The following is a 27,005-nucleotide window of genomic DNA, read 5'->3' as shown; positions in this document are numbered from 1 at the left end:
GTCTAGATTTCCTTAGTTTGGATCAGTCACAGTTAAATGTGCTTTCTAGGGTAGGCTACCAAGAGGTTGTCAAAATTAATATGAGTAAATAACATAATGCATAAATGTATTACTTTTAACTATTACGTAATTAAGTGCTCTCGTAGTTCATTATCGTGAATGTTGTAGCATACATGGGTCCTCGGAGGTTCCAAGGATGTGTTCGTCTTAAAACTTACAACCTAAAATATGCCATCGCATTCTGTGATAAGTTGCTCAACTTGTGATGTTCTGATATAATCTAAACACTAATTTTGACTAATATTGTCAGAAGTAAGAGCGCCTCGAACTAAATGAAAGTATGGGGCGTTGACAATAAGCGAATGCGCGTTCACGCGAAGGGGGGTTGTAAATAATATGTCGAGATTCGGCACTCCTAAAACCGAGGGGGTCAACCCCCGGTCGTCCACTGGAGAATGCGGGGCTGCGCACGGAGCCTAGACCTCTTTCGAATTATTTGTAATATTGTATACTCCCGAATGTTTTAATTTTTTTATGAATGAAGACAGCCTCATGCAATAATGAGTTCACGTCTGAGTGTAGACTACAAACGCGATTAACTATGGTCAGGGATGTTTGTAACTCTCTAGACACGGTCCAATAAATAGTGAACTTCATCACAGCCTCACCGAAGAACCTACAGTGCTTAATGCAAAAAATCGCAACAAAAAACTATGGAGTTAGAATCATGCCAAAACCCCACACACGCGCAAAACGTGTTTTACTCACGCACAACGATTCACACACACACACACACACACACACACACACACACACACACACACACACACACACACACACACACACACACACACACACACACACACACACACACACACACACACACACACACACAAAACGTGTTTTACTCACACACAACGATTCACACACACGCTCAGTGTGGTTTGCAAATACAGAACATCATTCACAAACTAATGCATTTTGCTTCAGAAACAAATACAGTATGTTTTACACATACAAAGAAACATATTTCTTCAATTACAAAAATAATCCTCCAAGTACAAACTCCATAGCATGGCACTAATGTGTCGCCATACTGGAGTCCTCGTTAGCTACGAGCGCGACGTTCGTTACCAACGATGCTTTCGGGAAACGGTGTGAAAACTGTACGATGCTCGTACGACGCACTTCACGTCCCATTTAGGCTAACGATGCTTTCGGGAAACGGGGCCCTGGAGCTCTATATCTAAATAATATAATATATTATTACTTACTGGAATGTAAGTAAGTAATAATAAATATCTATGTCAAATAATTATATTATTACGGCCAAAAGCTGTGTGAGCCTCCAGACTATATTATGAATCTCAAACGACTGCGTCGGGTTCGCCGACGTCTGTAGTTCTTCCACGTCCACATCAATCTGAAGTAGACTGAACCACAAGATGGAGGAGAAAGGGATTGTTGACCGCGGTTGTCTCCCGCCGGAGCCTCGCTGCCGAGCGCTTAGGCACCACCGCCTCCTGCAGTGTGCAGCGCCGAGGCGGTGATCGCTCAGCAGCGGGAAGGAGGGCTCAAGCTGGAGACGTTCGCCGGCAACAACCCCTTTCTCCTCCATGTCGTGGTTCATGTACTTCAGGGAGTAATAGGTAGGCTAGGGGAACTCATTAATGTTAGAAAACCTCAGAAAGTGACATTTTCATGCCATGGGATCTTTAATATATATATATATATATACACACACAATGTAGATGGACTCCTACCTTGAAGAGCTGATGAGAGGAGAACAAGGCAATGGCACACAGAACGATGTTTGAACAGACAGACCACGCATCTACAGAGGTGGCCATTGAGGATAACAGCAGGGATGAGTACTAGTAGGCTACTAATAACAGCATGGACGGAAGAACTAACGTTAGCATACCAATTCAAACTGTTTGAGGTTTATTCAGTTGTTGCAAACCATACACTTGTGTATGTACTAACTTAGATTTGGAATATTTCCTCTTATGCCAGAATTTGAGTAATGTGGTGAACTTCAGCCTGCAGACCTGCGGTTTGTTGTGATCTGGAGAGCACAGTGCGCACGCTCACTGAGTACAGTGCGCATGCTCGGGAGTTCAAACAGCATGGCGGCGGACTGCTTGACAACAATAACAGAGCAATGGATACGACATAAACTATACTTAAAACATCCTTATCTGGGTAATAAGTCAACGAATTAATAATGGCTAGTGTTTCAAAATACATATGTACTACTTGCATTGACATTTAAATAGCGATGTTTAAAGTCACATCTGTGTCACTCATTTAGGTATCTCTTAAAGTGTCGCTATCGGATAATATATATATATATATGATTCCAAACTAAACATGGTTAAATGATTCACAACTAGCCGGTGTCCTGTGTTAAAAGGGGACGTCAGATCACTGAGGCTTCCAGGAACATACGAAGAAAAGATCCGACATCTGGGGGATGCATTGACCAACTTTATCCGTCTGAAGAGCCTCGACCTCTCCTACAACGCTCTTGTGTCAGTGGAGGTACGTCTGTCCGTCTGCCTCGACCTCCTACTACGCTCTGGTGTCATTGGAGGTACGTCTGTCCGTCTGCCTCGACCTCTCCTACTACGCTCTGGTGTCAGTGGAGGTACGTCTGTCCGTCTGCCTCGACCTCTCCTACAACGCTCTGGTGGAGTGGAACTAAATCAATTTTCGACAAAGTGTCTAGTGTGAGCTTTATTCGAGAGCCACTGCACATTCATCAGCAGTTGCTATATTTATCCTCCTAGGGGTTGCAACACTTGAAGATGCTAGAAAGGCTGAATCTCTACTACAACCGCATACCCACCAAGGAGGAGGTCCAAGTCCTCTGTAAGCTGCCAGCATTAAAGGAGTTGGACCTCAGACTCAACCCTTTGACCAGGAGGGATCCAAATTATCGCCTTTCTCTGATCCATGCCATGTCCAGCTTGCGGAAACTGGGTAAGTGACAGTTTTCTCCCCCAAAGAGTTTGTATCCTCTTGTCATATCTCCAACTGACCTGGGTCATTACGCTTTTCCTCTATTTTAGACGATTGTCCAGTCAGAGATACTGAGCGTAAAGTGGCCATCATGCAGTTCCCTTCTGGCTGTGGGCCTCCACAGGGCCCACACTGTCCAGATGAGTGTCCTCATCTGGACACTGAGCAGAGGTAAGACTGTTTCTTTATCAGTTCCTTATCAACGACATATAGCCTGAAAAAGGTATTGATATAAAAAAGATGCATACATAGTAGGCTTGGGCAGTATTCGGATTCCATGTGTCTAGCGGTGTCTATCTGCCCGGGAGACAATCAGCAGCACCACTCTCTATAGTGGTGCAATATATCTATAAAGAGGCCAATTACATATTAGACACAGCATTGTAGGCGAGACCTTTTCTACTAGTGTACCCCATCTAAGATATATTTTCAGCTGAATACGGCACAAAACATTTTTACATAAAACGAGGCATCGATAACTTTGTAAGTAGGTGACACAGAGAACACAGAGCTTGTGACATCCGTGAACAACACACAAGCTCTGGTTTCGCCAATCTACTTATCGAGTCTTAAAGACAAGATGGGGTGAACTACTGAAGGTATTGTGTGTATAAAATGTCCTTTTTAATAAACAATCTGTACACTTACAAAGTTATCAATTCCTCGTTTTATATGTTAAGACCCTTATTATACTACCAAAGAAGTGTCGGGCTACTTCTAGACTTGTAAGTGGTTTAAAATAGCGATTTAGTTTTTACCATGAGACATGCCCCTATCGTTCCAAGTTTATAGCGTTTTGGTAGAATCAGCTAAAAACAACCTACATAAGGATACGTCTATATGCGCTTTTTTGCTCCCAAACGAACATTCCACTCGTTATCAAACTAAAAATATCCCAGATCCATTTTACACCGGATTTCTCCCTTTAATTCATTACAGCTTTCTGCTCTAGTTGTAAAGCGCTGCATGTTGTTGTGTTTGTTGATTGCAGAAGCAGAAACCAAAGAGTGTCGTCTGTTGAACGCTTAACAAAGAGGCTTTTTGATGTCCCTGAAGATATTGTGATGAACTTTGTTGCGAAGAGTAATGTTGGTCAAAGTAACACACAATCTCCGTCTTGCTCTTCCCACGAGAATTTGGAGTCTCTTCCTTATCTAAAACAAGGTAAAAATAAAAAGTATACATATAACAAATGCTATTATAATATTATTCTTATTAAATCAAATGTTGTTTGAATGGAGCCTTACTGGGGGGAGCCCTAGTTGAGATTAATTGGGCATTTATTTTTGTTTTCCGTTCCAGAAACTGAGGAAGGAAGAGTAATAAACATTTCTGACTCTATTAAGACATCCCCTCAGGTGAACCTCCTATATAATGCTTTCATAGATAAAGCTTTCATATATAAATCTTAGAAATTAAGACAAGAGTCAAGGTGAAATATTATTATTTTATTAACTTAACATTTGTTTCTAGGAAATGGGTAAATCCATCCTGAGATTCAACAAGACCAAATTTGGTAAGCCTGCAAACCAAACATGGATTCCTTAATATATCTTTTATGGTAATCTCTCATTGTCAGTCATGAGGCTGACAATCAGATATTAGCTTGTAGGTTTTTGTTATTTCTCTTTCATATTTCAGGAATTGTTGCTCCCTTCTTGGTATGTCCTAAAAAAAATCCTTAACCAACAAGCAGTTAGTTGTAGAAATAAACCTTATGCCCACATGATGAAGACAAAGATCAGTGATCATTTTGCTTTTTCCTGTCTGATTGTTTTAAGTAAAATCGAATTGTTCTACATTGATATTGAAAAAATAAAACTCATGGAAAATGTCCTCCTTATTTTCAAAGTAACAGAAAAACCGAGGGTGTCGTTTGGCCCCATCGTAGAGAAGATGTGCAGATCTCTCACTGGAAGAGCAAAGCACAAGGAGAACACCAGACAAATGAGACTCCAAGCCAAAGGCCATTTCACCCCGAACCCCAGCCAGAAGCGTACGCCATTCTCTTCATGTTATCATACAACAATCAGCAATCATTTCATTTTGATGACGCTTGGTTTTCTATCTCCTCCGTTGTGTCTACGATCTAGCTCAGCGCTGTAGTTCTCCATTACACAACCTTCAGCCTCCTAGCCCGCCGAGGTCAGGATTCCATCTCTCTGACCAATCAAACCCCATCCTGCACCCGGCAAGAAGATCCTACTGTGGCCTCAACAGAACAGCAGGGGGCGCCGCTGCCTCTCCACAGAAAGCTAACCAGCACAAAAGAGTATGTTTCCTTCTTGATATACAGTATATCAGTTAATGGTCATACATGAATAGTAATTCCGCCAACTGGATATTCAATTAGAAAATATGTTATTGTTTTTGGCCATTTGTTAATTTGTATTAAACATACAACTCTTTCTCCTAGGGTAGCTACAGGAAGCCACTGGAAATGCTTCTTAACCTTGTGGACAAGCACTGGGCGGGGGAGAGGTCGCTTCATCAAAACAGCAACTTCCTGTGTGAGTGAGAACCATGGCGTATCCCTCTACCATCTTCAGTTTCAAACATAAATATAACCGCAAGCGGTGATTAACGTGGTCCAAGCAAAATGAAAAGTCAAGAACACACAAATGGAAGATATATAAATATGACATATAATTATGAAGGAAAGATGTTGATGTTCCCCTTCATGCCATACTATACCTCGGTTTTCAGGTGACTGGCCTGCAGAGCAATGGCCAAATATCATGTTCTGCTTGTTCATAACTGTCTAATCGGGATTCGAACTCTCAAACTAAGGATCACCAGTACAAGGCATTATCCCATTGAGCCACTGACAAACCTGAAATGTAGCCTCATTCACATGATTAAAATGTCTATTCATAAGCACACAACATCCAGAAAACTCCAAGCAAACATTTCTCAAATGAATTAAGGGCTTTCTTAAAAGCAAATACCTGAAAAATCTTTTTTAATTCTGGGGAAATTAAACATTTGTTGTCAAGAACACTACCGGAAGAAAGATTAATATGACAGAGTTCATTATGAAGGAAAAATTGTTAACAAAGAAGTTCCCCTTAATGCCATACTGTGTCTTGGCAGTCAGATTCTTGGAAACTAATGAGCCGGACTGTTGAATGCCTGTTAAATTTCAGGTGCTGTTCAATGTTGTGTATCTTAAATTAGTGGCAACGACAGAATGTCATGTTCAGCTTGTTCATAATGCTCTAATCGGGGTTCGAACACTCAACCTAAGGGTCATCAGTACATGGCATTATCCCATTGAGCCACTGACACTCTTGAACTGCATGAAGCCTCATTCACATTGTGAAAATGTCTATTGATAATCACACAACATCAAGAAAACTCCAAGCACACATTTCACAAGAGAATTAAGGGCTTTCTTAAAAGAGTTTAGATCTGAATATTTGCACTGTTAATGATATCCACCTAATGATAGCCGTATGGTAGTTATACAATAACAAAATGGTCATATAGGCAAAATGGGTTGAGACTGGAAGTTTGGCTTTTCGATGAAATTGTGGGAAGTAAACATTTTTAGAGCAGAAGACCAGGGTGAAAAAGATGCATCTGATTTTAGGGATTAATATAAATAAAGGAATTTGAGTCCAGGTCAATCTGGTAAGGAGTAATAAGGCTAGTTCATAATTCTTTTAAATAGTGCCACCTTTGGGTGCAGTACCACAATTTGGGTTTATGGGTAGTGGGGGGTATTGGTATCCATAATAATAATGGGCTAACTGCTCCAAATTTATTGGCCAATATCTCTCAAATGGAACTCAATAAATCAAATTCTGTTTGATGATTTTTGTGAGGCTTGGTGTAAAGATTTTATGTGCCGATTTTTGTGAATATTTGATTATTTTTGTTGCCTGTGAATCCTTTTATCATGTTTGGATTTAATATGAAATTGTGGGAAGAGTAATTTTATACGGGGGTTTTCATAGATGCATCTGATTCTAGAGATTAATATTATGAAAGAATTTTGAGTCCAAGTCAATCTGGTGAGGAGAAATAAGCCAAATTCCTGATTTTTTACAATAGCGCCACCTTTGGGTGCAGTACAACAAATTTGGGTTTATGTGTAGTGGGGGTTATTGGCAACCATACCTGAACATTTCAAGAGTTTTCGACTTACGGTATAGGCTGCAGTATGACATTTACAGATTTTGAGGGGGGGAAAAAAACGTTACAGAAACAATAGGGGACCAAGCAGCTTCGCTGCTCGGACCCCTAATAAATCAAACAAACGACTTTTCATTCCAGCACAGGCAGTCCAGATCCTCTCCATGATGGAGGATGACCTCTCGGTCCAGGAAGCAGAGGTCACGACCTTGAGGTGGGATGTGGCCACACTGCGCCATGGGGCGGAGTTACGAGAGGAAGAGCATCGGCTGGAAGTCCTGGGGCTTTCGTCTCAAGTGGAGGAGACTCAGGGGGCCGTGGTAAGAAACATGGCCTCTCTAGGTCATACTTGACAACAACACACCCTCTGCTTGGCTTTCATGTTGAGGATCTGCTGGTCTGATGGAGTGTAGGCCGGGCTCCAGGAGCAGCTGAGGCTGGTTCTGGAGGAGAACGTGGGCTTACAGAAGCAGCTGATCAGACTGGAGCAGCAGTACCTCAAGTCTCTGATGAAGATTTCACCAATCGATCAGATAAAAGGTATGGGGGGGAAAAAAGACATTATAAGATGATTTCTATGATGAAGTAATTTTGCTTTATTGAATCCACCCAAGAGGTCCATCATTTTGGGCCTATTGTTGCACAACTATAGCGATTGGTTTGTTTACAGGAAATAAATCCCATACCCCAAAATCATTGAGTGTTTCTCAAACTGACTTCCATCTGCAACTCTTTCCTTCTTGTTTCTGTCCTGGTCTGTCTGTCTGTGCACAGAGGCTCAGACGGAAGTGGAGGAGCTGAGGAGGGAGATCGAGGGGCTGAGGGAGAAGGTCCGAGAGACGGAGCGAGTCAACGAGTTGACCAACATGCTGCAGGAGAGCCACAGGTGAGAGAGGGACACGACGCCACAACCTTTATCTCAGATATTAGATGAGATCAAATTAGATTATAAACAACTAGAACACAGAGGCAGCACCGTACTTGCATTAAGAACCTTGATCGATAATGCTGTTTAACGCTGTTAACGGTGCCACCTCTTCTGCCAAAGAGCTGACTCACATGTACTCACTGGACAGAATCTCTCACTTTGTCATGTTCCATACCCCACAGGTCGCTGGTGGTCACCAACCAGAGGTTACTGGGGGAACTGAACAGCAGTTTGCAACATGGATGATGTGATGGACGAATCAAAATGTCTGGCAGTAGTGAGGACTAGTTAGAAAGGAAAACAAGACAACGTGATTATTGAATGTATGATAGATCCATGTGGATCCATATTGAAGCGTTCATGATATTTAATATTGCTGTATAGTATTAATTTACACCAATAACTGTTATCTTTAATAAAGTTCACAATGTAATTGTTTTACGTATTTTATTCAAACTATATTATGAAACTGGTCTTGCATCGCCAGACCAAATCACAAATGTGTGTTTTCTGGAAGCTCTCAGTTTATTTTGATTTCCATGGGTTTAAAAGGTTGTGATTGGCCCGAACCGGATCAGGTCTGCTGGGAATCAGTCTGAATAGAAGGGTTGCCAGAGGCATATGTCAGAGCAAAAACTACGAGCTCGCAGATTGGTCTGGTTCCTTGGCCAATGTATGATTTGTAAAATATGAATTCAACATCGTTCAGATCTTCCCTGATTTTCTAGTCGTTTAAACAGCTGTAAGATTTAGAGCAATGTATTCACACAGTAATTTGCATGTTTACTTATGTGTGTGTCAAGCGTGTTAAATGTGTAGAGGCGGTACTGGATAGGAGAGACTGGGTAGGCTGGGGTGTATTTCAGATAACTGGAGAGATGTGTGCCCGCCTGCCAAATAGAGTTTGGGTCGGTCAGACTGCACCTACAGCTCTATGTTTAGCTTGCTGCCGGAGTTGGAAAGTAACACCAAGTAACACAAACCAGCGCTCCTTGATGTTAGAGAGTGATTTATGGGGGTGATATTTATCTTTTTCTGCAATCCGTTCCCTATCTGTTCCATATAGTAACTTGATGAATATTCAGGTGAGAATGGCTGAAACGCACTCATGGAATGTTGTTGCATTTTAAGGTGAAGTTGAATCAACAAACATCCACCACCACATGTTTTGTTTTTTTATTTTCCAATAATTCACTACAAATCATATCAACAAGTTGTAAAGAGAGAGACAGACGTGTAGCATGCACCAGGACACAATAGTTAACATTAATATAAGACATTATTGTTGGTCGTTTGTGTAAAAGGTGCACTGTATTTGGCATGAAGCATACATCACAGATTGGACCAGAGATACTAAAGCTAATACTTACAGCAAACACTTCAACAACAATGGTACACCACTATGTTGAAAAAATAGAGAAAAGGCTAGGAAAAAAAGTATTTTTTTCTTTTTCCCTTTCCATTTTGAATAAACACTATCATCTGATTTTGTTTAATATAGTTCAATGTCCACCATTTATTCTACACTTTTTTTTTTCTAATGAAGGTAATGTCTTCACATTGGTTACAGAATTTAAACGTTAAATGACAGAAACATACATATTTTTCATGAATCTATGCGCTTCGGAACTAGATGCAGTATACATGTTCCAGCGCTTAAAGAGGAATATAGGAAACCCGTGTTTTAAATAAAGACACATCTCTATCAATTCAAAAGAAATATACAAAATCTTACCACCAATATATTAGAACCACAGTATGCTACTCTGACAGAGAGATAATGTAAGTACAATGTTAAAAATACAATCTTCACCAACCCAGCTCATTAGTTCTGTGTGAGTTTCTGTTAAATGTTTATCACCAAAATGGTTTCTGTATGCAGTTTACAAGTACGGATACAGGGACGTTTAATATTACGTTCTTGTTAAAAACTTCTCAATCCAAATGTGGATAATTCAGGACGTAAAATATACTTCATATGATCTATATTTTAAAATGTTCAGAAATATATATGCTTTTACTCTTATACTTGTTTCTTCTTTAATTGCTACAGTAGAACCTTTTTATAAAATTAAACATCATTTAATTAAGTAAGTGGGATGCCTAGACAGATTCAGTCCGTTATCGTTTTCGATAAGTGGTTTAAAATAAGGAAAAGATTGTTCTATTAGACCTAACGTAAAGGATCTTGGAAATCTGAAAATATTAAGATTAATATTAAAATATTAAGATTAAATAATAATTAACTGATTATTATTTCACTATAGATAAGGCAGACACACATATAAATAAGGAGGGAGGTATCAATTTAAGTATAATCAATTCAAGTTTTTAATGGTTTCAATAACGGAATCTACTATGAAAATATACAGAGAGGAAATTGAAAGTGTAATGCTCAATACGGGGGAAACTTGCTATTTCCATGAAAAGTGCAAGGTTTATTGCTTTTGTTTCTTGGTGAATAGTTCACTGTACTTTGAAATACTATACGGCCCTATAATAATAACGTAGTCATTATGGCTAGTACAGAAGATTCTCTCATTGTTATCTTTGTTCAGGGTTTGGCAGTACCTTACTTTCACATAGGAATGTACCAGCTGGTGATGAAAAGATGTAAACAGTTTTCCAGTTTTTCTGACCTTTCAAAAGGAAATTACACAATAAAAAAACTAAAACAAAATGGCAGACAAACAGAAAATGGCCAGTGGGAGATTACATGATTTTTTTTTTGCGCTTTCAGATTGTGTGTGTGCGTGTGTGTGTGTGCTGTTGTTATAGAAAATTATCCATATCAATCTAGTGTTTATCTCCCTTCCCCCTTACATGGGCTTGGCAAGCTTCTTCTCGTAGGAGCCGGCGTGTTTGTATCCGGAGACGTACCCGGACGTGTCCACCACGTCCACACGCCCGGCCTTCCCCTTCCCGCGGCCGCTGTTGTCGAAGCGCTCCTTGTGCGAGCCGGTGAATTTGCTGGTGTCTGTGAGGCGGCTCACCGTGGGGGACGCCACCGCTCTCTGTGGGGTTTTACAAAAACACCTTCACTTCTGAAGTCATTCATACAGTTGTATTCATCATTCTTTGATCATTCTACATAAGTAAATTATGGTGGCCTTACCGTGACTCCGGAGATAACCGGCGCTTTCCCCTCTATCAGCTTAAAGACCTCAGCCTCGGCCTCCTCTGCGGGCTTCTCTTTATATTTCTTCTTGGCCAGTTCTCCCAGTGCCGCCTTGAACTCGTCAAACGTGATGTTACGGCAGGATTTCTTCCTGAAATGTGAAAGACAAACATGTCAGCGCTTGAAGGCTGACCCAGCCCTTGAAGGCTGATCCAGCCACCATATGCCGTGTGTCGTTGGTCGCAGGCAATCACGTAATTTATTACCAATACAAAGCCATGCGTGATGGCTTCATTGTGGCAGGTTTATGGGTCAGACAGGGAACAGATTGTGTCCACCTTGTAAAATGAAGTGTGAAAGCAGATGAACTGTTTAGATTCTATGTCTCCCAGTGGGACTCATTGCTCATAGTCCTTCAAGTCGCTTCACAGGCTCAAACCTGTGGCTAACAACATCGCTCTTGCCATATACCACTATGTTTATGAGACGTATACTCAACACTTATTGTTGCTCATAACTAAAGCATATCGCTGTTCCCTATCTTGAGTCGTGTGTCACAGCGGCCTCAACAGTCACTCCTGCTGGGCTGCCCGAGCTGGGCCAAAGTCTGGCGGCCTGCCCATTTCACTTCCATGTTAAAAGAGCATAGTAACACAAACACAAACAAGCTATTGCCGTGGTGATAAATCACCTAAACAACGGCCTGTAAAGCCTACCGTCTCCCGGAGCAACCTGCCGTCATAGCAACCAGCTACAGTAAACAGGGCTGTTGGGTTTATTATTCATTTGGCTGCTTCAGCGACAGGGATAGTTTGGGCGCTGCGTGTTTAACATTGGAGGGCCGCATTCCTCCTTGTCGGTTCCATGCTGTCTTATGTCAAGCGGGAAATTGGATTTCAAGTTGGCGTTTTGCAGATAGTCCGCTATACAACCATGTTTCTTTTGTAAATCCATCACAATAAAATACTGGACTCGGTGAAGTGTGTAGATGGTTTTCGTCATGTCAATGCATTATTCTACTATTCTGAGGAGACAAATGATGATGTACTGTAGAATAACAATAGTTTACAGAAAATGATGAAATTTAATGTTTGTAAAAGTGTATAGATGTAGCGCATCTGTGTCTGGTGCGTTTGGTCCAACTATGCGCCAGAACGACGTAAATGAATGATAGCGAGGCGAGCAGAGGCATACCATGGTTATCTATCTAAGCGGCACTGCTGTGGAGCTGAAGTCTAGCAAACGCTGAATCCAACTGTATCGACAACAGAATTGTTTCCGATACAGTTGGGATCTGTGTTTGGGATCTGTGTTTTTGGTACTGGGTCTACGGAACAAGGGAAGAGACCACACTCAGTAGAGACTCACACAAGGTAGAATAAAGTAGTAATTTCCGCCGAGTGAAAGTGCATCTGTTGAACTGCTACAACAGTAATCATTCAAGACCTTTAACTGTTATTAGAAAGAAAGTGGAGAGATCCACATCTCTGGCATGATTGCCCTTCCATAGCACACAAACCCACACATGAGCCTGGGGGTCAGACCCAGCTTAGAACATGGACCCATCCCCCTTCCTCCTCTTCCTCTAGTCCTCTCAGCTGCTTCTGAAATATACACACATGCCACACGCTTTGTTAACGATTCCGTTAGACTGAACACACCACTCCAACGGGTATCAGAGCTGCACTCTGCATGTGAGAAGATCCCAATGAAATCCTCAATGGAGATAAGATATTCCACATTTACTATTTACTATATTATTTAGTCAGCAGATGCTATTAAGCACATCCAATTTACAGGTCATAGCTTTATTAAACATAATAGCTATGCATGAGGTAGCCACAAACAAGCAAACTGAATGAAGGTAGGCTTTGTTTTGGAACCATAACGTAGTTTGACTATAATGTCATCAAAACCATTATACTGTAGATGCATTCTTAATTTGGAGTATGTTTTAGGCCTATGATATTTATACATCATACTTTGACTGAAAGGTTTCACCTCACTAACAGTTGTTTGAATACCTGTAAACATTGTTTAAAGACCGTGCTTGGACCACGTCTGTTCCATACATTTCATTATGTGTGGAATACAAAAACAAAGATTGAAAGGCCACTAAATCAATGAGAGATTCCAGAGCATTCTTACACTGTCTGCTCCTCCAGTAGAGGACAGTTGATGATTGGTTTCTAGCCACAGTCCTGGAGCTGTCTAGCAGAATAATCGTTATTCTCTGCGTTCAGCCACAATGAGGAAGCTGATTCATGCATGAAAATAAAACTTCAAAATGACCGTGCACAAAAAAAATGCACAATATTGTCAACCATAAGAAAGCTGAATGCCCTCAATACACCAATACATTATTTGGTTCTGTGCCATTTATCATAATAAATAATGGAATAGACATTCGCCTCTGTCATACAGGGTGTCTTCTGTTTACATCAACGACATTCAGCAAATTCCATTCTTCCAGCCAGCTATAATTTAATATGTTTGAATCCTTTTTTGTGGGGTCACTGGTTTTATGGAAGTCTCAATCACCATAGAGACGGATGACGCTATAAGGCTGAGGAAGATCAGGAAGGACACGCCGTGACCCCCCAGGGTCACACCCTGACCTCTGGTTGTTTCTGATAGTACACCATGACAAGGATAGTAAGACATGACTAACAGTTTGTCATGCAAATCGGCAAATAAGAACATTAAAATAGCAAAAAGTATGTAGCTATAGCAAACAAATGATGCAATAATTAGTGAAAAAATAGCATGAATTGAAAGTTGCTCACTAGAAGGTAGTAAATAACTGTCTCCTCTTACTTGACTTTAGTGAAGACGATGTCGACATCAGTGAGGGTGATGGATTTTCCGTCGATTACATTGCAGTCCTTGCACAGTTTTGACCAGTTTTTGCCATGCATCTCCTTGCCTGTGGCCCGCGTGTCCCCGTGTATGGCGAAGCGGCGGAAGGACTCTTCCAGTGCAGTCAGTTCCACTGGAGTAGACGCTCCAACACCACCTTCATTGTTCCCATTGGACTCAGACGAGAGCCTCTTGGACGCTCTGTCCCTGGACTGTTCACTGGGCGGTCGCATGGATGCTGTGCTCATGTTGGAGTGCTTGGCCGTCTGAACCTTGAAGTCATGCGCGTTATCTCTGAGATAGAGGAACCAGACTTCGTTTAAGCATACAGGTCAGGTCATATGTCGAATTTGACTTATTAGTCATTATCAGGCCTCTATTAAACAAGGGGACCAACTAAATGTGAATGAGTTGTCTCTCTTCTGCCCATGTCCTGACACATAAGAGTGCGCTCATTAATTATTACTGCTGGGCTGTGCTCATTAACAAATCCAGATGGTTTTAACAACACAAATGGAGTTCTACTTTCTGCACCCGGTCTGATATTGAGGACTGAAGACAACATCCCTGATCGTTCTTATGGTCTTCTCTAGATCCCCCTAAGCTGACCAGTTTCTGACCTGTTTCTGGCTTAGCTCCATACATGCAAAGAACACAAGGCTTGTTGCCTAATGTCAAGACGTAATCTTGTGTTTTTTTCTGTTTACTCTGGCTGCCCTCTTGTTAGGTAGCTCTTTGCTCGGGGCAAGTTTAGACAGTCATTCAAGAGGTGCTGTGAATGGTGTACTGGCACAGAGGTGCAAGTTGTTCATAGGATCATGTGAAACGAAAGGGCATTGCAAACTGAGTGCCCGGAACACAGAAAACATTACATTGGTCATTCAGAAATGTAATCTATAGACATAGATTAATCTATAGACATAGATGTCTATAGATCTATAGACATAGATCTATAGAAATATATATAGACGCTTTGTAGGCATGCACACATACACTCACACATGGATAAACAGACTTACTTCTGATCTGCCATGTTGTTTTTGTGGGAATGTATTTCCTTGTGTATACTGTTTGGATTAGCTGAATTGTGTTTCCTTTTTTTGCTGTAAAAAGTGTGAAGAGGTGAAAGTTATTATTTTTAGCGTTTAAGGTTTAAACATCATTTAAAAATAACCAAACCTGCTAATATTCTATTACTCCCAACATGAATAAAACCATTGAAATGACATCAATATGTAAATCCACCCAAAATAATGACAAATGCATGGCAATGAGCAGGAGGACACATGTCTCCTATTAAACTACTACTATTAATAACTGAATACCCACAAAGAGCCCCAATTTAAACAGCAAAAAATAATGAATTGATTAGAGTTATTCTCTAAACTAACTGTCGCTGTGTGTTTTTAAGTGATTCCCACATACAGCACAAACACAGGGCTCCCTCCGAGACGCATCATCACACTCATCTTTATACACTCAAACCAGTAGCATTCTCCATCCATTAAGTGGCTCTCATTTGAACCACCTGAGAAAGCATTGAACCTACTCTTCAGAGGATAGGAAATGTTTACTCAAAATATCCACATTTAAAAAAAAAAAAATCGACAGCATGAAATAAAATAGAAATGTCACTTATCTTCTTAACTCATCTCACCTCTCAGCTGTTCCCATAGTTAGGGCATCCTTGAATGACCTTTTTTAACTGCCCAGAATAGCCTTGTGGTGGTCGTACTCACTTCTCATTAAAAGGTATGTGTGAAAGCTGAGTTCCTGTCAGGTCCAACTGGTAAAAAAGGAGCTTACTCCCACATGACTCCCACTCAACAAACGCCTTTCACTAACTTGGATGGCACTGTGTAAAGCAAAGAGTTTTGTGTAGAAGGGACAGACCCCAGCAATCACAACTATAACCTGTTTGAATGCGACTGACCTGCTCATGTGCACAATAAAGTGCCCAAAGCCATTGCCATTTGCCATGTCTATTCATACAACAGAAAAGGGAGAGATAATTAGTGAATAATGTCATTGAGAGATATGGGGACTGGGAGACCATTGTCCAATCAGCAAGTGGCTTGTGTGTTTGTGTGTGTATGTGTATGTATGTGTGTGTGTGTGACGAGGTCCCATGCCCATCTCCATCACCCACATGGTGACATCTCGGAGTACCACTCACTGTGTGACAAGCATACGTCATCGAGAGCTCCAGCCAAAACCGACATGACGGTAGATTTTAGTTTGTAAAAGTGAGACGCATCTCTTGCAGCTTAAACTCAGTCTGTCGTAATCCAGGATAAAAGTATATTCTGAGTTAATTATATACATTTTGATCCCCTTTGTAGTATAGCCAAGGAAAATGGTAAACTTTCCACAAACATGCCATGACATGCAGTGACCTTCCCCACTTCATCTGACCACAAATTCATTATTACACATTAAAAAAACGAATTGTTACTCTTATTATATTCATAGTTGCAGAACTTGGCACATGGTAAAATGTCATTCCAAATGGAAAGTAAGGTGTCCATACTTACTTTTAATTTCTATGACAATTATATTAGATAATACTATTGAAGGTATTAGCATTATATTGCATTGAATTGTATACTTTATTTGTTTGATATTATTTTTATATCATAAGGAAGGTCAGAGAGGTAAGGGGACCATCATACTCTCTAAATAAACAGACATTAGCGATAACTATGTCACACTAATTCACTAAAATGTAACATAAATAACCCATACACAAACATACACACGCTCCTGATAGCAGCATAATGATGTCCTGTGAGTGCTGTGGTGGTCTTTTGTCATCCTCAACAGAGTTGTAGCTTTGTATTGTTGTTTAGGGAGGCTCCATTCACGGAAGCCATATCTATACAAAACAAAGGAATCTTTTCACACTGAGATTGGACTTCATAGCCCTCTGTCTCAAGTGCGATCCTCTCCTGTACAAAGAGACTTCTCTGCCTTCAAATTGTCTCTTAAGACTTATGAAGAGCTCAAAATACATTAAGTGTGTTGTTCTTGATTGGACTAAAACACATACTGAGAGATTTACCTAAACAACATCTTTCGAGGTTGTTATGTTTTATTCACTGTTTGTATAATTGATCTATGATACTTTCTGATTGCTATCACAAGGCCCTATTAAAAATATTGGACATTTAGTAAACAAGGTACTACACGTTACATTACCATGGTATTTCATTAAAGGTCTGAAGCCAAGGATTCACATTAGTTCTATCCTCACCCTTCTCTCTCCCAACAGAGATGCACCTATAAATCCTGTGGGATATCAAAAGACACATAGAAAGAAATCTGACTGGATGACAGAAGGCTGGGACTTACACTGTACAGCTGAATGCTTTGACTACAAATTTAACCATTTTTAACTAGATCTATTAATAGCAGAAAGACACTCCGGATAGAACATTTCATACATTCTCAAGCAAGAAGAACCTCCGCAAACCTTGAACCCACTCAGAAGAAGAATTAATACATCTTCAACTTGTTGGTTTTGCAGATCAGTGTTAACCACACAAGATGACCGCGGCATTAGCGGTATGCCAAGTCTGTGTAAGAACCGCACTGAACCGTACTAACCCATCGAGCCCTCATGGTGGCTGGGCATGAAGCATCTGGCTTCTATCTGGATCACTGCCCTAGGCAAGTAGGCCCATATACTCTTGCACCAACAGCCAATCAGATCCACGCTCCACAACCACCTCTGTTTACTTACAACTGTCTTCAATCTGACAATCAACCCCTTTCTGCTAATAGAAGACTTTGTCTCACTGAGAGGGAGGCAGATGGAATCCACAGAAAGGCATTGGTCACATCGCAGCACTTCCACTCAAAGCATTTCACAACTGTGCAACCAGATGATCCAAAAGGACCTAACAGCAACCCAACTGTCCATCATCCATTACCAGAATGACCCTGACATACAGAGACAAAGAAACAAAGATGGAGGATAAGAAAATAATGAGAGCCGGTTAAAGACCCTCATTATTACATTAGTAAACATCCTGGCATTCTGATGATGTTGGTCCTCTAGCTTCCCCACCTTCTTCTCTCCCAGTCCATACTTTTGGGAGCATTAGACAACGTATAACGTGAGGCTATGCCTAGGTTAACTGCGGTAATCAAATCACCCACATAAGTCAGTGGAAGCTTAGTGTCTTGAGACATTAATTTACAAAATCCCATCCCATAACCAAGATGGTCGAATAATTAAATATCGCAAAATATGCCAGTGCAATTATTCTATTAAAAACTAGTTTGTACATGGATGCATTTCCAACCTTTCAGTTTTCCAACCACACATGAATATGAATTATGTTTTGACTAATTAGGTCCACTGGTTTACACATTGAGGTTAACTCTGGAGGACAGAAGCTATGAGGCTCAAGCGCAGGAGCAGAGGAATCTGGGACAAAGGGAAAGATGAATCTGTTTTCTCCTCATGCATGACTAACCCTACATATGGGCCGAATAGCTCATGCAAAGTATTCATTGTCGTAACTGGATGTCGAAAGAGTGGCATACACGAGTACATTTAGTCCAAGGGTGTTATACTGCATTAAGATGCCTCTGCAATTGAGGCTACTAATCTATTTGTTTCAGGGGCTAATAAGGGCCTACTACAAAGCAACGCTAAGTCATATATAATTATGTTACTAGTGAGGTTAATCATTGTCGTTTTTTAACTACATAAAAAAACATTGACCTTAATGGAATGGGAAATGAACAAGTAATAGCAATGGCCAGTGGGAGCATGTTTTTGTGGCGTGATGGATCATGTTACATAAACTTGCAAATGCGAGATTCATACAGCAGGAGCAGTGGCAGAGGAATACACGTGATCATTGTTATTGTTCAGAATTCAGCTTACAGGCGCGCCTCCATAAGCGCTCTCCAACAAGCACACTACCCACGTTTAACCGCACATTGTCTCATGCAAAAACCGAAAAAAGCGGTGGAATATATATATGGAATATATATTATTTATTCATTTGTTACTAACATTTCTGCATGGAGTATGTATAATATCAATCGGTGCAATTTAACCTACAGCAAAGCCTAAAATTGACATTGGCCTACATAAAGGATTGTTGATAGGCCTACTGGACGAATGTGAGTTTGCAATGATGATGTTAGGAGTACCTATCTTAGCGCAACGTGTTTACATAGTTTGTTGTCTTATGTATCCTGTCATTTAAGGGGGTTGTTTTCAAAACAAAATTGCTTCTCGTTATACAAGGATCCCCTGATATAAAATGTAAAATGAAATGCATTTACCTGTCAGGTTAATGATCCACCTTCTCTAGGTGAGGGTTGTCGGTTCTACAGAGCCATCAGTTCTCTGTTCTCCAGCTCTTTGCTCCATCTGCCTCGGAACGGAGAGAGGGGGAGATGCTGAAGCAAAACTAGAGCGCTGATTGGCTGCCATCTGAGGTCTGATGTCCATGGCAGAGAAAAAGCTTCTGAAATATATTCCCTCTTTTGGACCGTGGATCATTTGTCCTGCTGCCTACAATGTCTATACAGTATACAAACCCAACCAAAAGATATTCAAAATAAAACGGGTTGTATCAGAGTTGAAGACTTTTCAGGTCCCCACTATTACGTAGAATAATTGCCAATAAAGATAACGATTTATGAGGTGTCCGTGCATGTTCATAATATATTGTTATCTAATTAATGATTTAAATATTTTTCAGGAAGTTCATCCGGGCAGTTTCAGACATACAATATCTTATTGTCAGATCTTTAAGGCTATGTTGAATCTTTGCAGAGTTATTTTTCCAAGTGGTTGTTGAGTATTTTGATGATCAGTGTATGTCCATTAAACATCCGAAGGTAGGCTGTCGACAAAACTTAGAACCAATGATGTAGCCCTTGAGTTCATAAGGGCCTGGTAGACACCAAAAGAGAGTTTATGCCTTCATTGTATGTTTAGGAAATAACCTATTACCTTATCCTTAAAAGGGGATGTCACCAAACCATGTAGGTTTAACTACTTTTCCACAATAGTGCCACCGTGTGGTCATGCATAGCCTCTGGGGAAAAAAACATACATATTGAAATGGTAGCATAATCACTCCATGATTATGAAACAAGAAATTCAAATACTTCAATAGTGCAATCAAAATGTGTATGTACAAGATTTTAATACATTTTGAATGCATCGCTTCATGACGTATTACATACACCAGCGAACTCTAAAGAAAGGAACAATTGAATAATGAGAATGACTGCAGAGATCATGGCTGTCCACTGGGCTCAGGTTGGGCCCTCCAGTGGGGATGATAACAGAGTTCATGGCCATCCACTGGGCTCAGGTTGGGCCCTCAAGTGTGGATGACTACAGAGTTCATGGCCATCCACTGGCCTCAGGTTGGGCATGGTGGAGGGCCCTGCTGTGGGGATGTGGTCCTCAAACTGGAGCTCCCCAGGGGGTTCTGTAACCCCGGGCTGCCGACGACGGACTCGCTGCTCGCCCTTCCCACAGTCTGGTCGTCTCCATGGAGTTCAAAGCTGTAGTCCTCGGAGTGGCTCAGAGAGGTTCCACCTTCAGTCCGAAAGTCAGTGGCTAAAAGAAAAATATAGAGAAAAGAAGGCACAGGGGGCACTTTTACTGAGTGCTAATGAAATCCCTATTATGCTAGTGCATATCATTTAGGTATGTGCTTTAACACAATAAATATCAGGAGTTTCATTATAGTATCGGCGTAAGACAATTCTGAGTCAGTCTTTAAAAAAAAATCGGAAAAACATTAATTATTAAAAAAAATTAAATGACTTATCTATGGAAGTAAATCTGTGCCATCGGGTTTTGAAAATAAAAACACATTGAATTATAAGCACTGAATATTTATGCATTGAAATAACCGATCTGAATTTTTTGCCTCTGAATTTAACTCTTTACATTTTCAATATATCATATTCACCTTCATTTTTCAATGTTAAAAAATTCAACGTTAAAAAATTCAACGTTAAAATATTGAACTCAAATATTTTCAGTGTCCAAAAATTCAGTCCGCCAAAGTCACTATCAAAATTCAATGTACGAAATTCAGTGTTAACATCCGGGGACCCAAGAAAGAGCAATCGATCCTAGATGCTAGATCGCGGTCAAACGAGTGGTCGCGTCATTCGGGTCAGAGGAAAAAACTAACAACCACAACGATGGAGTTTGGGGGATTTATCAATGTTTATTTTGAGCTTGGCCTCAAATATTCGGACATCAAATCAATACTTGCCAGTAGGCACGCCTTCCACATAAGTGAGAGACATCTGAAGAGGATACTGTGAGATAGGGGACACTCTCGCCGCAAGGCGTAGGCTACTCTGACCTGTCGGTCCTGGTGGATTTTATTAGCGACCAACTGCAGTAGCCTACTCTGGACAGCTTCACGGATACCGATGGATGTACGCTAAATGCAGGGAGCATCGACTGCGTGTGAGGAAAGAGGATGTGCGGTTGTTGTTGAAAGAGCTCGATCCCAGAGGAGTGTCACGAAGGGCGAGACGTCTCAGACGACGAAACTAACTACTAGTGTAGATAATAATATAGTGTACATAATAATACAACTAGTATTACTTTTCATACCCTGACATGTTTTGATTGTAAATGTTCCTGCAGTCTTCTTCTAAATGTCACATGATGTTGCTGTGGTGTCAAGACAGCTGATTTTATACAGGTTTCAGGTTATCCTACTTGAACCGGCAGGACGACCGCACCCCCTGCTGTATACAATCAGCTGTCTTGACACCACAGCAACATCATGTGACATTAAGAAGACTGCAGGAACTTGTCATGGTATGAAAAGTAATACTAGTTTGATTACAAGAATAATTAAGTCAATTGTTCTTGAACAAGTACAATTATTAATTCATTACGTTTTTCATCTAGCTCATGTGGCCAGTGAAAAATATGGAGAAAAAAATCAGGAAACAGCACTAAACTTGTTTGGCAATTTTTTGTTTATTCAGAGTTCCACATACGGGATAGCAATATAGTTACAGTAATAAAAAATCTTCCATTCTCAACAAAAACATGAATAGCGTGTGTTGTCGTTCTCTCAGTATTTGAAACGACAGGTTGTAAATGCAGATAATTTCAAAATGCTTTTCTGTCGGTAACATGTCAATATTTGTACTGATTGGCCATCAGAAGTTCAGAGTTTGATAGATACATACATTTTTTTGGTCCCATCATTTGAAATCCAATGATATTCTATCATGAAAGTCTCAGAATAAGTATTCACATTTAGTTACTGAAGCCAGTTCCCTTTTTTGTTAAATACAATTCTAACTGAAAAAAGTGATACATTTGTTAAAGTAAAGTTCTGAAATTGATACACATTTGATTTACTTTTTACAGGCTTTGTCTATAAAGCCCCCCCTCATTTCTGTGTTTCTAAACTATCGTTTAAAGGAATATAACATTTGCCAAAAGCTAGAGATGTTGAGCTATGACTTTAAAGGAAACTTATAAAGGAAAAGGACAGCAAGGTGAATTACTTATGTGACCAAAAAATCCTGCCACTTCCAAGCTCGACACAACTAAACACGTCTGACCTACACTCATGCCCTGATGGCCTCTCTGAGGTGCATGTACAAATTCACTGCCTGATATGAATCTGTTGCTAGAGTGAGATTGGACTCAGCCATAAAGATGTTGCATAGTTCATATAGATCTGGATCACACGGTTTGGTCTGGCGAAAGATACATTCATTTTTGCACAGTTGAAAATCATAATCTTCAATTGGGGAAAGGAAGTCTCTTGTCCCATAGAGTTCAGGTAATGCAAACATCACGTTCGGCCGACCGCTGGGGACGTTAAGGTTTTTCGATGGCCTGATGGTGTGTGTGTTCCAGACCTGTGCAGTGTCATCCAACTCATCCTGTTAAAAGCAAGAATATAAAAACAGTAAATACATTAAGGAAGAACTATAAATGCATATCCAGGGCTGTTCGCTTATTTTTTTTAAGTGGTAGCACTGGTGCCAGCAAGCACAAAAATTCAGTAGCATAAAAATAAATTTTGTAGCACAGTGTGAACTTGCATAACCATAACCCTTGCATTTCACTCTAATTACCTTTGAGCATGTCATCTTGGTCCATTGGCCCATAGAACAATAATATTAATATCTATATCTGTATATTGTTTATCTATACACATAATTATCATAATAATGATAAAAAATTTTAGAACATTTCCTATTAATTAAAACCAAACTTTATACATTGAACACAGCCTATTCAATTAATTACTATACATATTTCTACAATCTAGGATAAATTAAATAGATTGTTGTGAATGTTTTTGGAGTAGTTCTTCCATGGCTTATTTCAAAATGTGTCTATATAGGCTACTGTTGACTGCTCTCAGCTCTCTGCAGCTGAAGGACAAGATGTGTCCAGCCAAAGTGGTGGGTGGACTCAATAACTTAATTTTACCCAGTTTGGCGAGTGTTAATTTTGAGCCCTCTAAGCAGTGTTGTGCATCACTTATGGAAGTAAATCTGTGCCATCGGATTTTGAAAATAAAAACCCATTGAATTCTAAGCACTGAATATCTATGCATTGAAATAACGTAACTCAAAATAAAATGTTTGTATTATTGGATATTTTGAATAATTATTAGCTATTGCATATATAAACCCATGCATAATCCCATTCACAAATATATACAAGTTTTAACAATACTTGCTACACTTTTGTAGTTGATGTTATTTATTTAGTTTAATTGATTATTTATGTTTTTTCTTGAAGTGCTATTTTTTTTCATTACATACATTGCACATACTGCACCCCTGAAATATTCAATATATACGTTATAAAACAATGTACATGGGGTGAGTAGTGGTGTAAAATAACGTGATTCTGCAGTGGGAGCATTATTTGATAGAGCCAATTGGTCTATCCACATACTGTGTAACGTGCGATGGTACAGTAGGTCAGGGTTAGCATGAAGGAGACAACATGCGAGATTCTCCTCACGGTACTTTTAGTATACTATAAGCTTTTGACCATACCACACCAGGTCTCCACGGCACTATATTTAACACACAGATGGAAAGTCCGGGATTCCTGCCTACAACAAATCAGTAACTAAATAACTCATATTAGAAAGGGAGACTTCGATCGTATACAGCTGTTTATTCTAGCCGAGCGAAAGAGCACGCACTTCTTTACTGTACGTGAAGAAGAGGGAGGCGCCACCTAGTGGCGCTACATATTATAAACCTGACTGTTACAACTGTACCCCTGAAATCTTCAATAAAGACGTTATAAACCAGCATCAAAATATGCCCGTTGACTTGTGGCTAGCCTAGCTAGCCTAGTCTCCAATGATAAAGAACACCAAGGCTAACTTGGGAATCAGGCTCTATGTCCAAAATTCCGAACTACCCCTATTTTTCAATTCGACGTCCTTCTTATGTATAAGTGTCCGTTAGTATTGTCCATTGCTGAATCTTACAGAAACAACCCATACGAATGGCATATATATATAGAAAAATGTACTCACCGAAGCACTATTACTGCTGCTGTTGCCGTTGGACATGGCAAAAATCTGTTTTGCCTTCCCGCGTGAGAGAGTCAGGTATCCAACGACGCGCAGTGCACACTCATTTGACCGCGATCTAGCATCTAGGATCGATTGCTCTTTCTTGGGTCCCCGGATGTTAACACTGAATTTCGTACACTGAATTTTGATGGTGACTTTGGCGGACTGAATTTTTGGACGTTGAAAATATTTGAGTTTAATATTTTAACGTTGAATTTTTTAACGTTGAATTTTTTAACATTGAAAAATAAAGGTGAACATGATATATTGAAAATGTAAAGAGTTAAATTCATAGGCAAAAAATTCAGATAGGTTATTTCAATGCATATATATTCAGTGCTTATAATTCAATGTGTTTTTATTTTCAAAACCCGATGGCACAGATTTACTTCCATACTTATCAACTGAACACCACAGAATTATCGAATGTTTGCAGCAAGTTTTTCTCCTACATCAAGTCACACAGGATTTATTAATTTAAATAAACATCACCAACATACCTATATCTATCTTTTGGGCCATTTCCATTTCATTGTGTGAACCACCAGGCTTTTTTGAAGGGCTCTGCTGGATCACATTTTTTATATATCCAAGATAAATTGTTTTGGTAAAGGATAAGGAAAATACATGTGATGAAATAAGAATTCCCAACTTTTTTGCAGATAAACTCTGAAAGAGAGACAGAACGTTGTCGACATTTGCAAGAACTGTCAAATCAACAGAGGGTGCCATTCACTTATCTCAGACCAATGCAAATGATATCTATACATTTTTTGAATCTGGTCTACCTTACCATGACCAGTGTGTCGCAGGCAGCAGACCTTGAGTCTGTTAACTTACAAATTGAATTAAAATCTTAATTGATGAGTACAATATTGTACGGGTAGGCCTACACTACACTCATGGGAATTTAATCAGTCGACCTCACCTGTGTGTCGTTTGTTTGGGCGCTTCCTGCTTCGATGTCTCACAGCAAATGCCAAAGTGTTAAAATCCCAGAGTATTCATGACCAGAGTAGATTTTATACACTTTGGTGTTGAATAGGCGCTAAGTACATTTTTTGGGGTGTACCAGAAACACTCTTGGGTGTTGTCTCTAAGTATAATGCTGGTGTAGAGTAATTTAAGTGTTTATTTTAGGATGATGGACTCCCTGAGCGTCCAACGGTTGATTGAAACTTTCCCGGTCGCACGTCGGTTTAGGTTTCGATTCGTCATTGGGTCGCTGCGCCTTCTCATTGGTTGAATCTAGAGACATGTGACCGTTTGTTCTCTTCCACACTACGCGGCAAACTGTTTCGGCAGAGACGGTTGACTAGAGAGGATCGAATCAATATCGCCGCTCCGAGTGAGCGAAGACATTTTTGAACTTCACGGGAATGTAAACAGGTAAGAAAAGTACCAAGTGAATAATGCACAGGGTTCCTATGTTTCATAGTTAGTTGTGCGTGTGTACTTCATATAGGTCAGAAATTGTATTCATAATGGGTCTTAAGAAGGTATTAAAGTCTTACATTTTACTTGTTCAAACCTGCAGAAACCCTGAATGCAGAATATTCAGCATTTCTTCGTCTTTTAGATCTGATAACCAACTTATAAATGCTAGCGATTTTAGCTAATGTCAAACTTAATGGCCAATGCTAATGAGGCACATGTCTTCAATTTAGCTAACGCCTCTTTACCATTTTTTAGCTAATGCTAACGAGGCACGTGGCTTCAATTTAGTGGGAGCGTGTCTATGTTCCCCCGGGTCCTATGTTCCCCGGGTCCTATGTTCCCCGGGTCCTATGTTCCCTGGGTCCTATGTTCCCCTCTTTGTATGAGACTGGGGAACATAGGACCCTTTTTTTTTAAAAAAAAAAAAGGTCCTATGATAATAACCTGTTTGTATTTGGCCACCTTTTTAGATGCTGACTATTTATTGACAAGAACTTTTTGAACCTTTTATGTTGTGTCATGTGCTTTCATCAGGTGTATTTCATGCTCAAAGTATGTGCTCTCCCTTTTCAGGTTGGGATAGTGACATGGCCTCACTTCTCCTGCTGGTCTACCTCCTGCCACCACCTCCAAGTGGAAAGAAGGGAGCTGTCAAAATCAGTATCCGGGAAGCTGTGGATCTTGTAGTGAAGTTTCACAAGGTAATTGTATCCTGATAATTGTTTTTTTTTTTTTAAAGGTCCCATGGCATGCCGCCAGAGCTTGTGTGTTGCTGATGGATGTCACAATCTCTGTGTTTGTCAATCTACTTATCGAGTCTTGAAAACAAAATGGAGTCGACGGGTGATCTACTGATGGTATTGTGTGTATAAAATGTACTTTTTAATAAACAATCTGTACACTTACAAAGTTCTCAATG

At 40.1% G+C, this 27,005-nt stretch overlaps 2 protein-coding genes across 6 annotated transcripts; one reads left to right on the top strand and one right to left on the bottom strand.

Annotated features, from left to right (window-relative positions):
* The first annotated feature begins 1,465 nt into the window (after positions 1-1,465).
* On the top strand, positions 1,466-8,522 carry cep72 (centrosomal protein 72). 3 transcript variants are annotated; one of them, XM_060052990.1, is made up of 14 exons: positions 1,466-2,205; positions 2,417-2,544; positions 2,793-2,985; positions 3,075-3,195; positions 4,016-4,188; positions 4,327-4,382; positions 4,498-4,540; positions 4,877-5,020; positions 5,118-5,296; positions 5,441-5,534; positions 7,303-7,481; positions 7,575-7,701; positions 7,936-8,047; positions 8,272-8,522. In XM_060052990.1, exons 1-14 carry the CDS (start codon positions 2,109-2,111, stop codon positions 8,333-8,335), a joined length of 1,710 nt encoding a protein of 569 aa, XP_059908973.1. In that variant the 5' UTR covers positions 1,466-2,108; the 3' UTR covers positions 8,336-8,522. The 3 variants fall into 3 exon arrangements, with proteins under 3 accessions (XP_059908973.1, XP_059908975.1, XP_059908974.1); XM_060052992.1 differs by lacking the exon at positions 1,466-2,205 and having other exon boundaries at positions 2,457-2,596; XM_060052991.1 differs by lacking the exon at positions 1,466-2,205 and having other exon boundaries at positions 2,525-2,650.
* Positions 8,523-9,251: 729 nt separating this feature from the next.
* On the bottom strand, positions 9,252-19,525 carry LOC132458743 (tubulin polymerization-promoting protein). Of its 3 annotated transcripts, none has more exons than XM_060053027.1 (5): positions 19,371-19,525; positions 15,086-15,169; positions 14,025-14,360; positions 11,205-11,358; positions 9,252-11,103 (listed from the first exon to the last, which is right to left on the bottom strand). In XM_060053027.1, the coding sequence occupies exons 2-5, from the start codon at positions 15,097-15,099 to the stop codon at positions 10,909-10,911; spliced, it is 699 nt and encodes a 232-aa protein (XP_059909010.1). In that variant the 5' UTR covers positions 15,100-15,169; positions 19,371-19,525; the 3' UTR covers positions 9,252-10,908. The 3 variants fall into 3 exon arrangements, with proteins under 3 accessions (XP_059909010.1, XP_059909009.1, XP_059909011.1); XM_060053026.1 differs by lacking the exon at positions 19,371-19,525 and adding an exon at positions 15,724-16,615; XM_060053028.1 differs by lacking the exon at positions 15,086-15,169 and having other exon boundaries at positions 19,371-19,515.
* Between the last annotated feature and the right edge of the window lie 7,480 nt (positions 19,526-27,005).

This window comes from Gadus macrocephalus, chromosome 6 (genome assembly GCF_031168955.1).
Source record: "Gadus macrocephalus chromosome 6, ASM3116895v1".
NCBI classification, from domain to species: Eukaryota; Metazoa; Chordata; class Actinopteri; order Gadiformes; family Gadidae; genus Gadus; species Gadus macrocephalus.
This window is presented reverse-complemented; position numbering and strand designations above follow the sequence as displayed.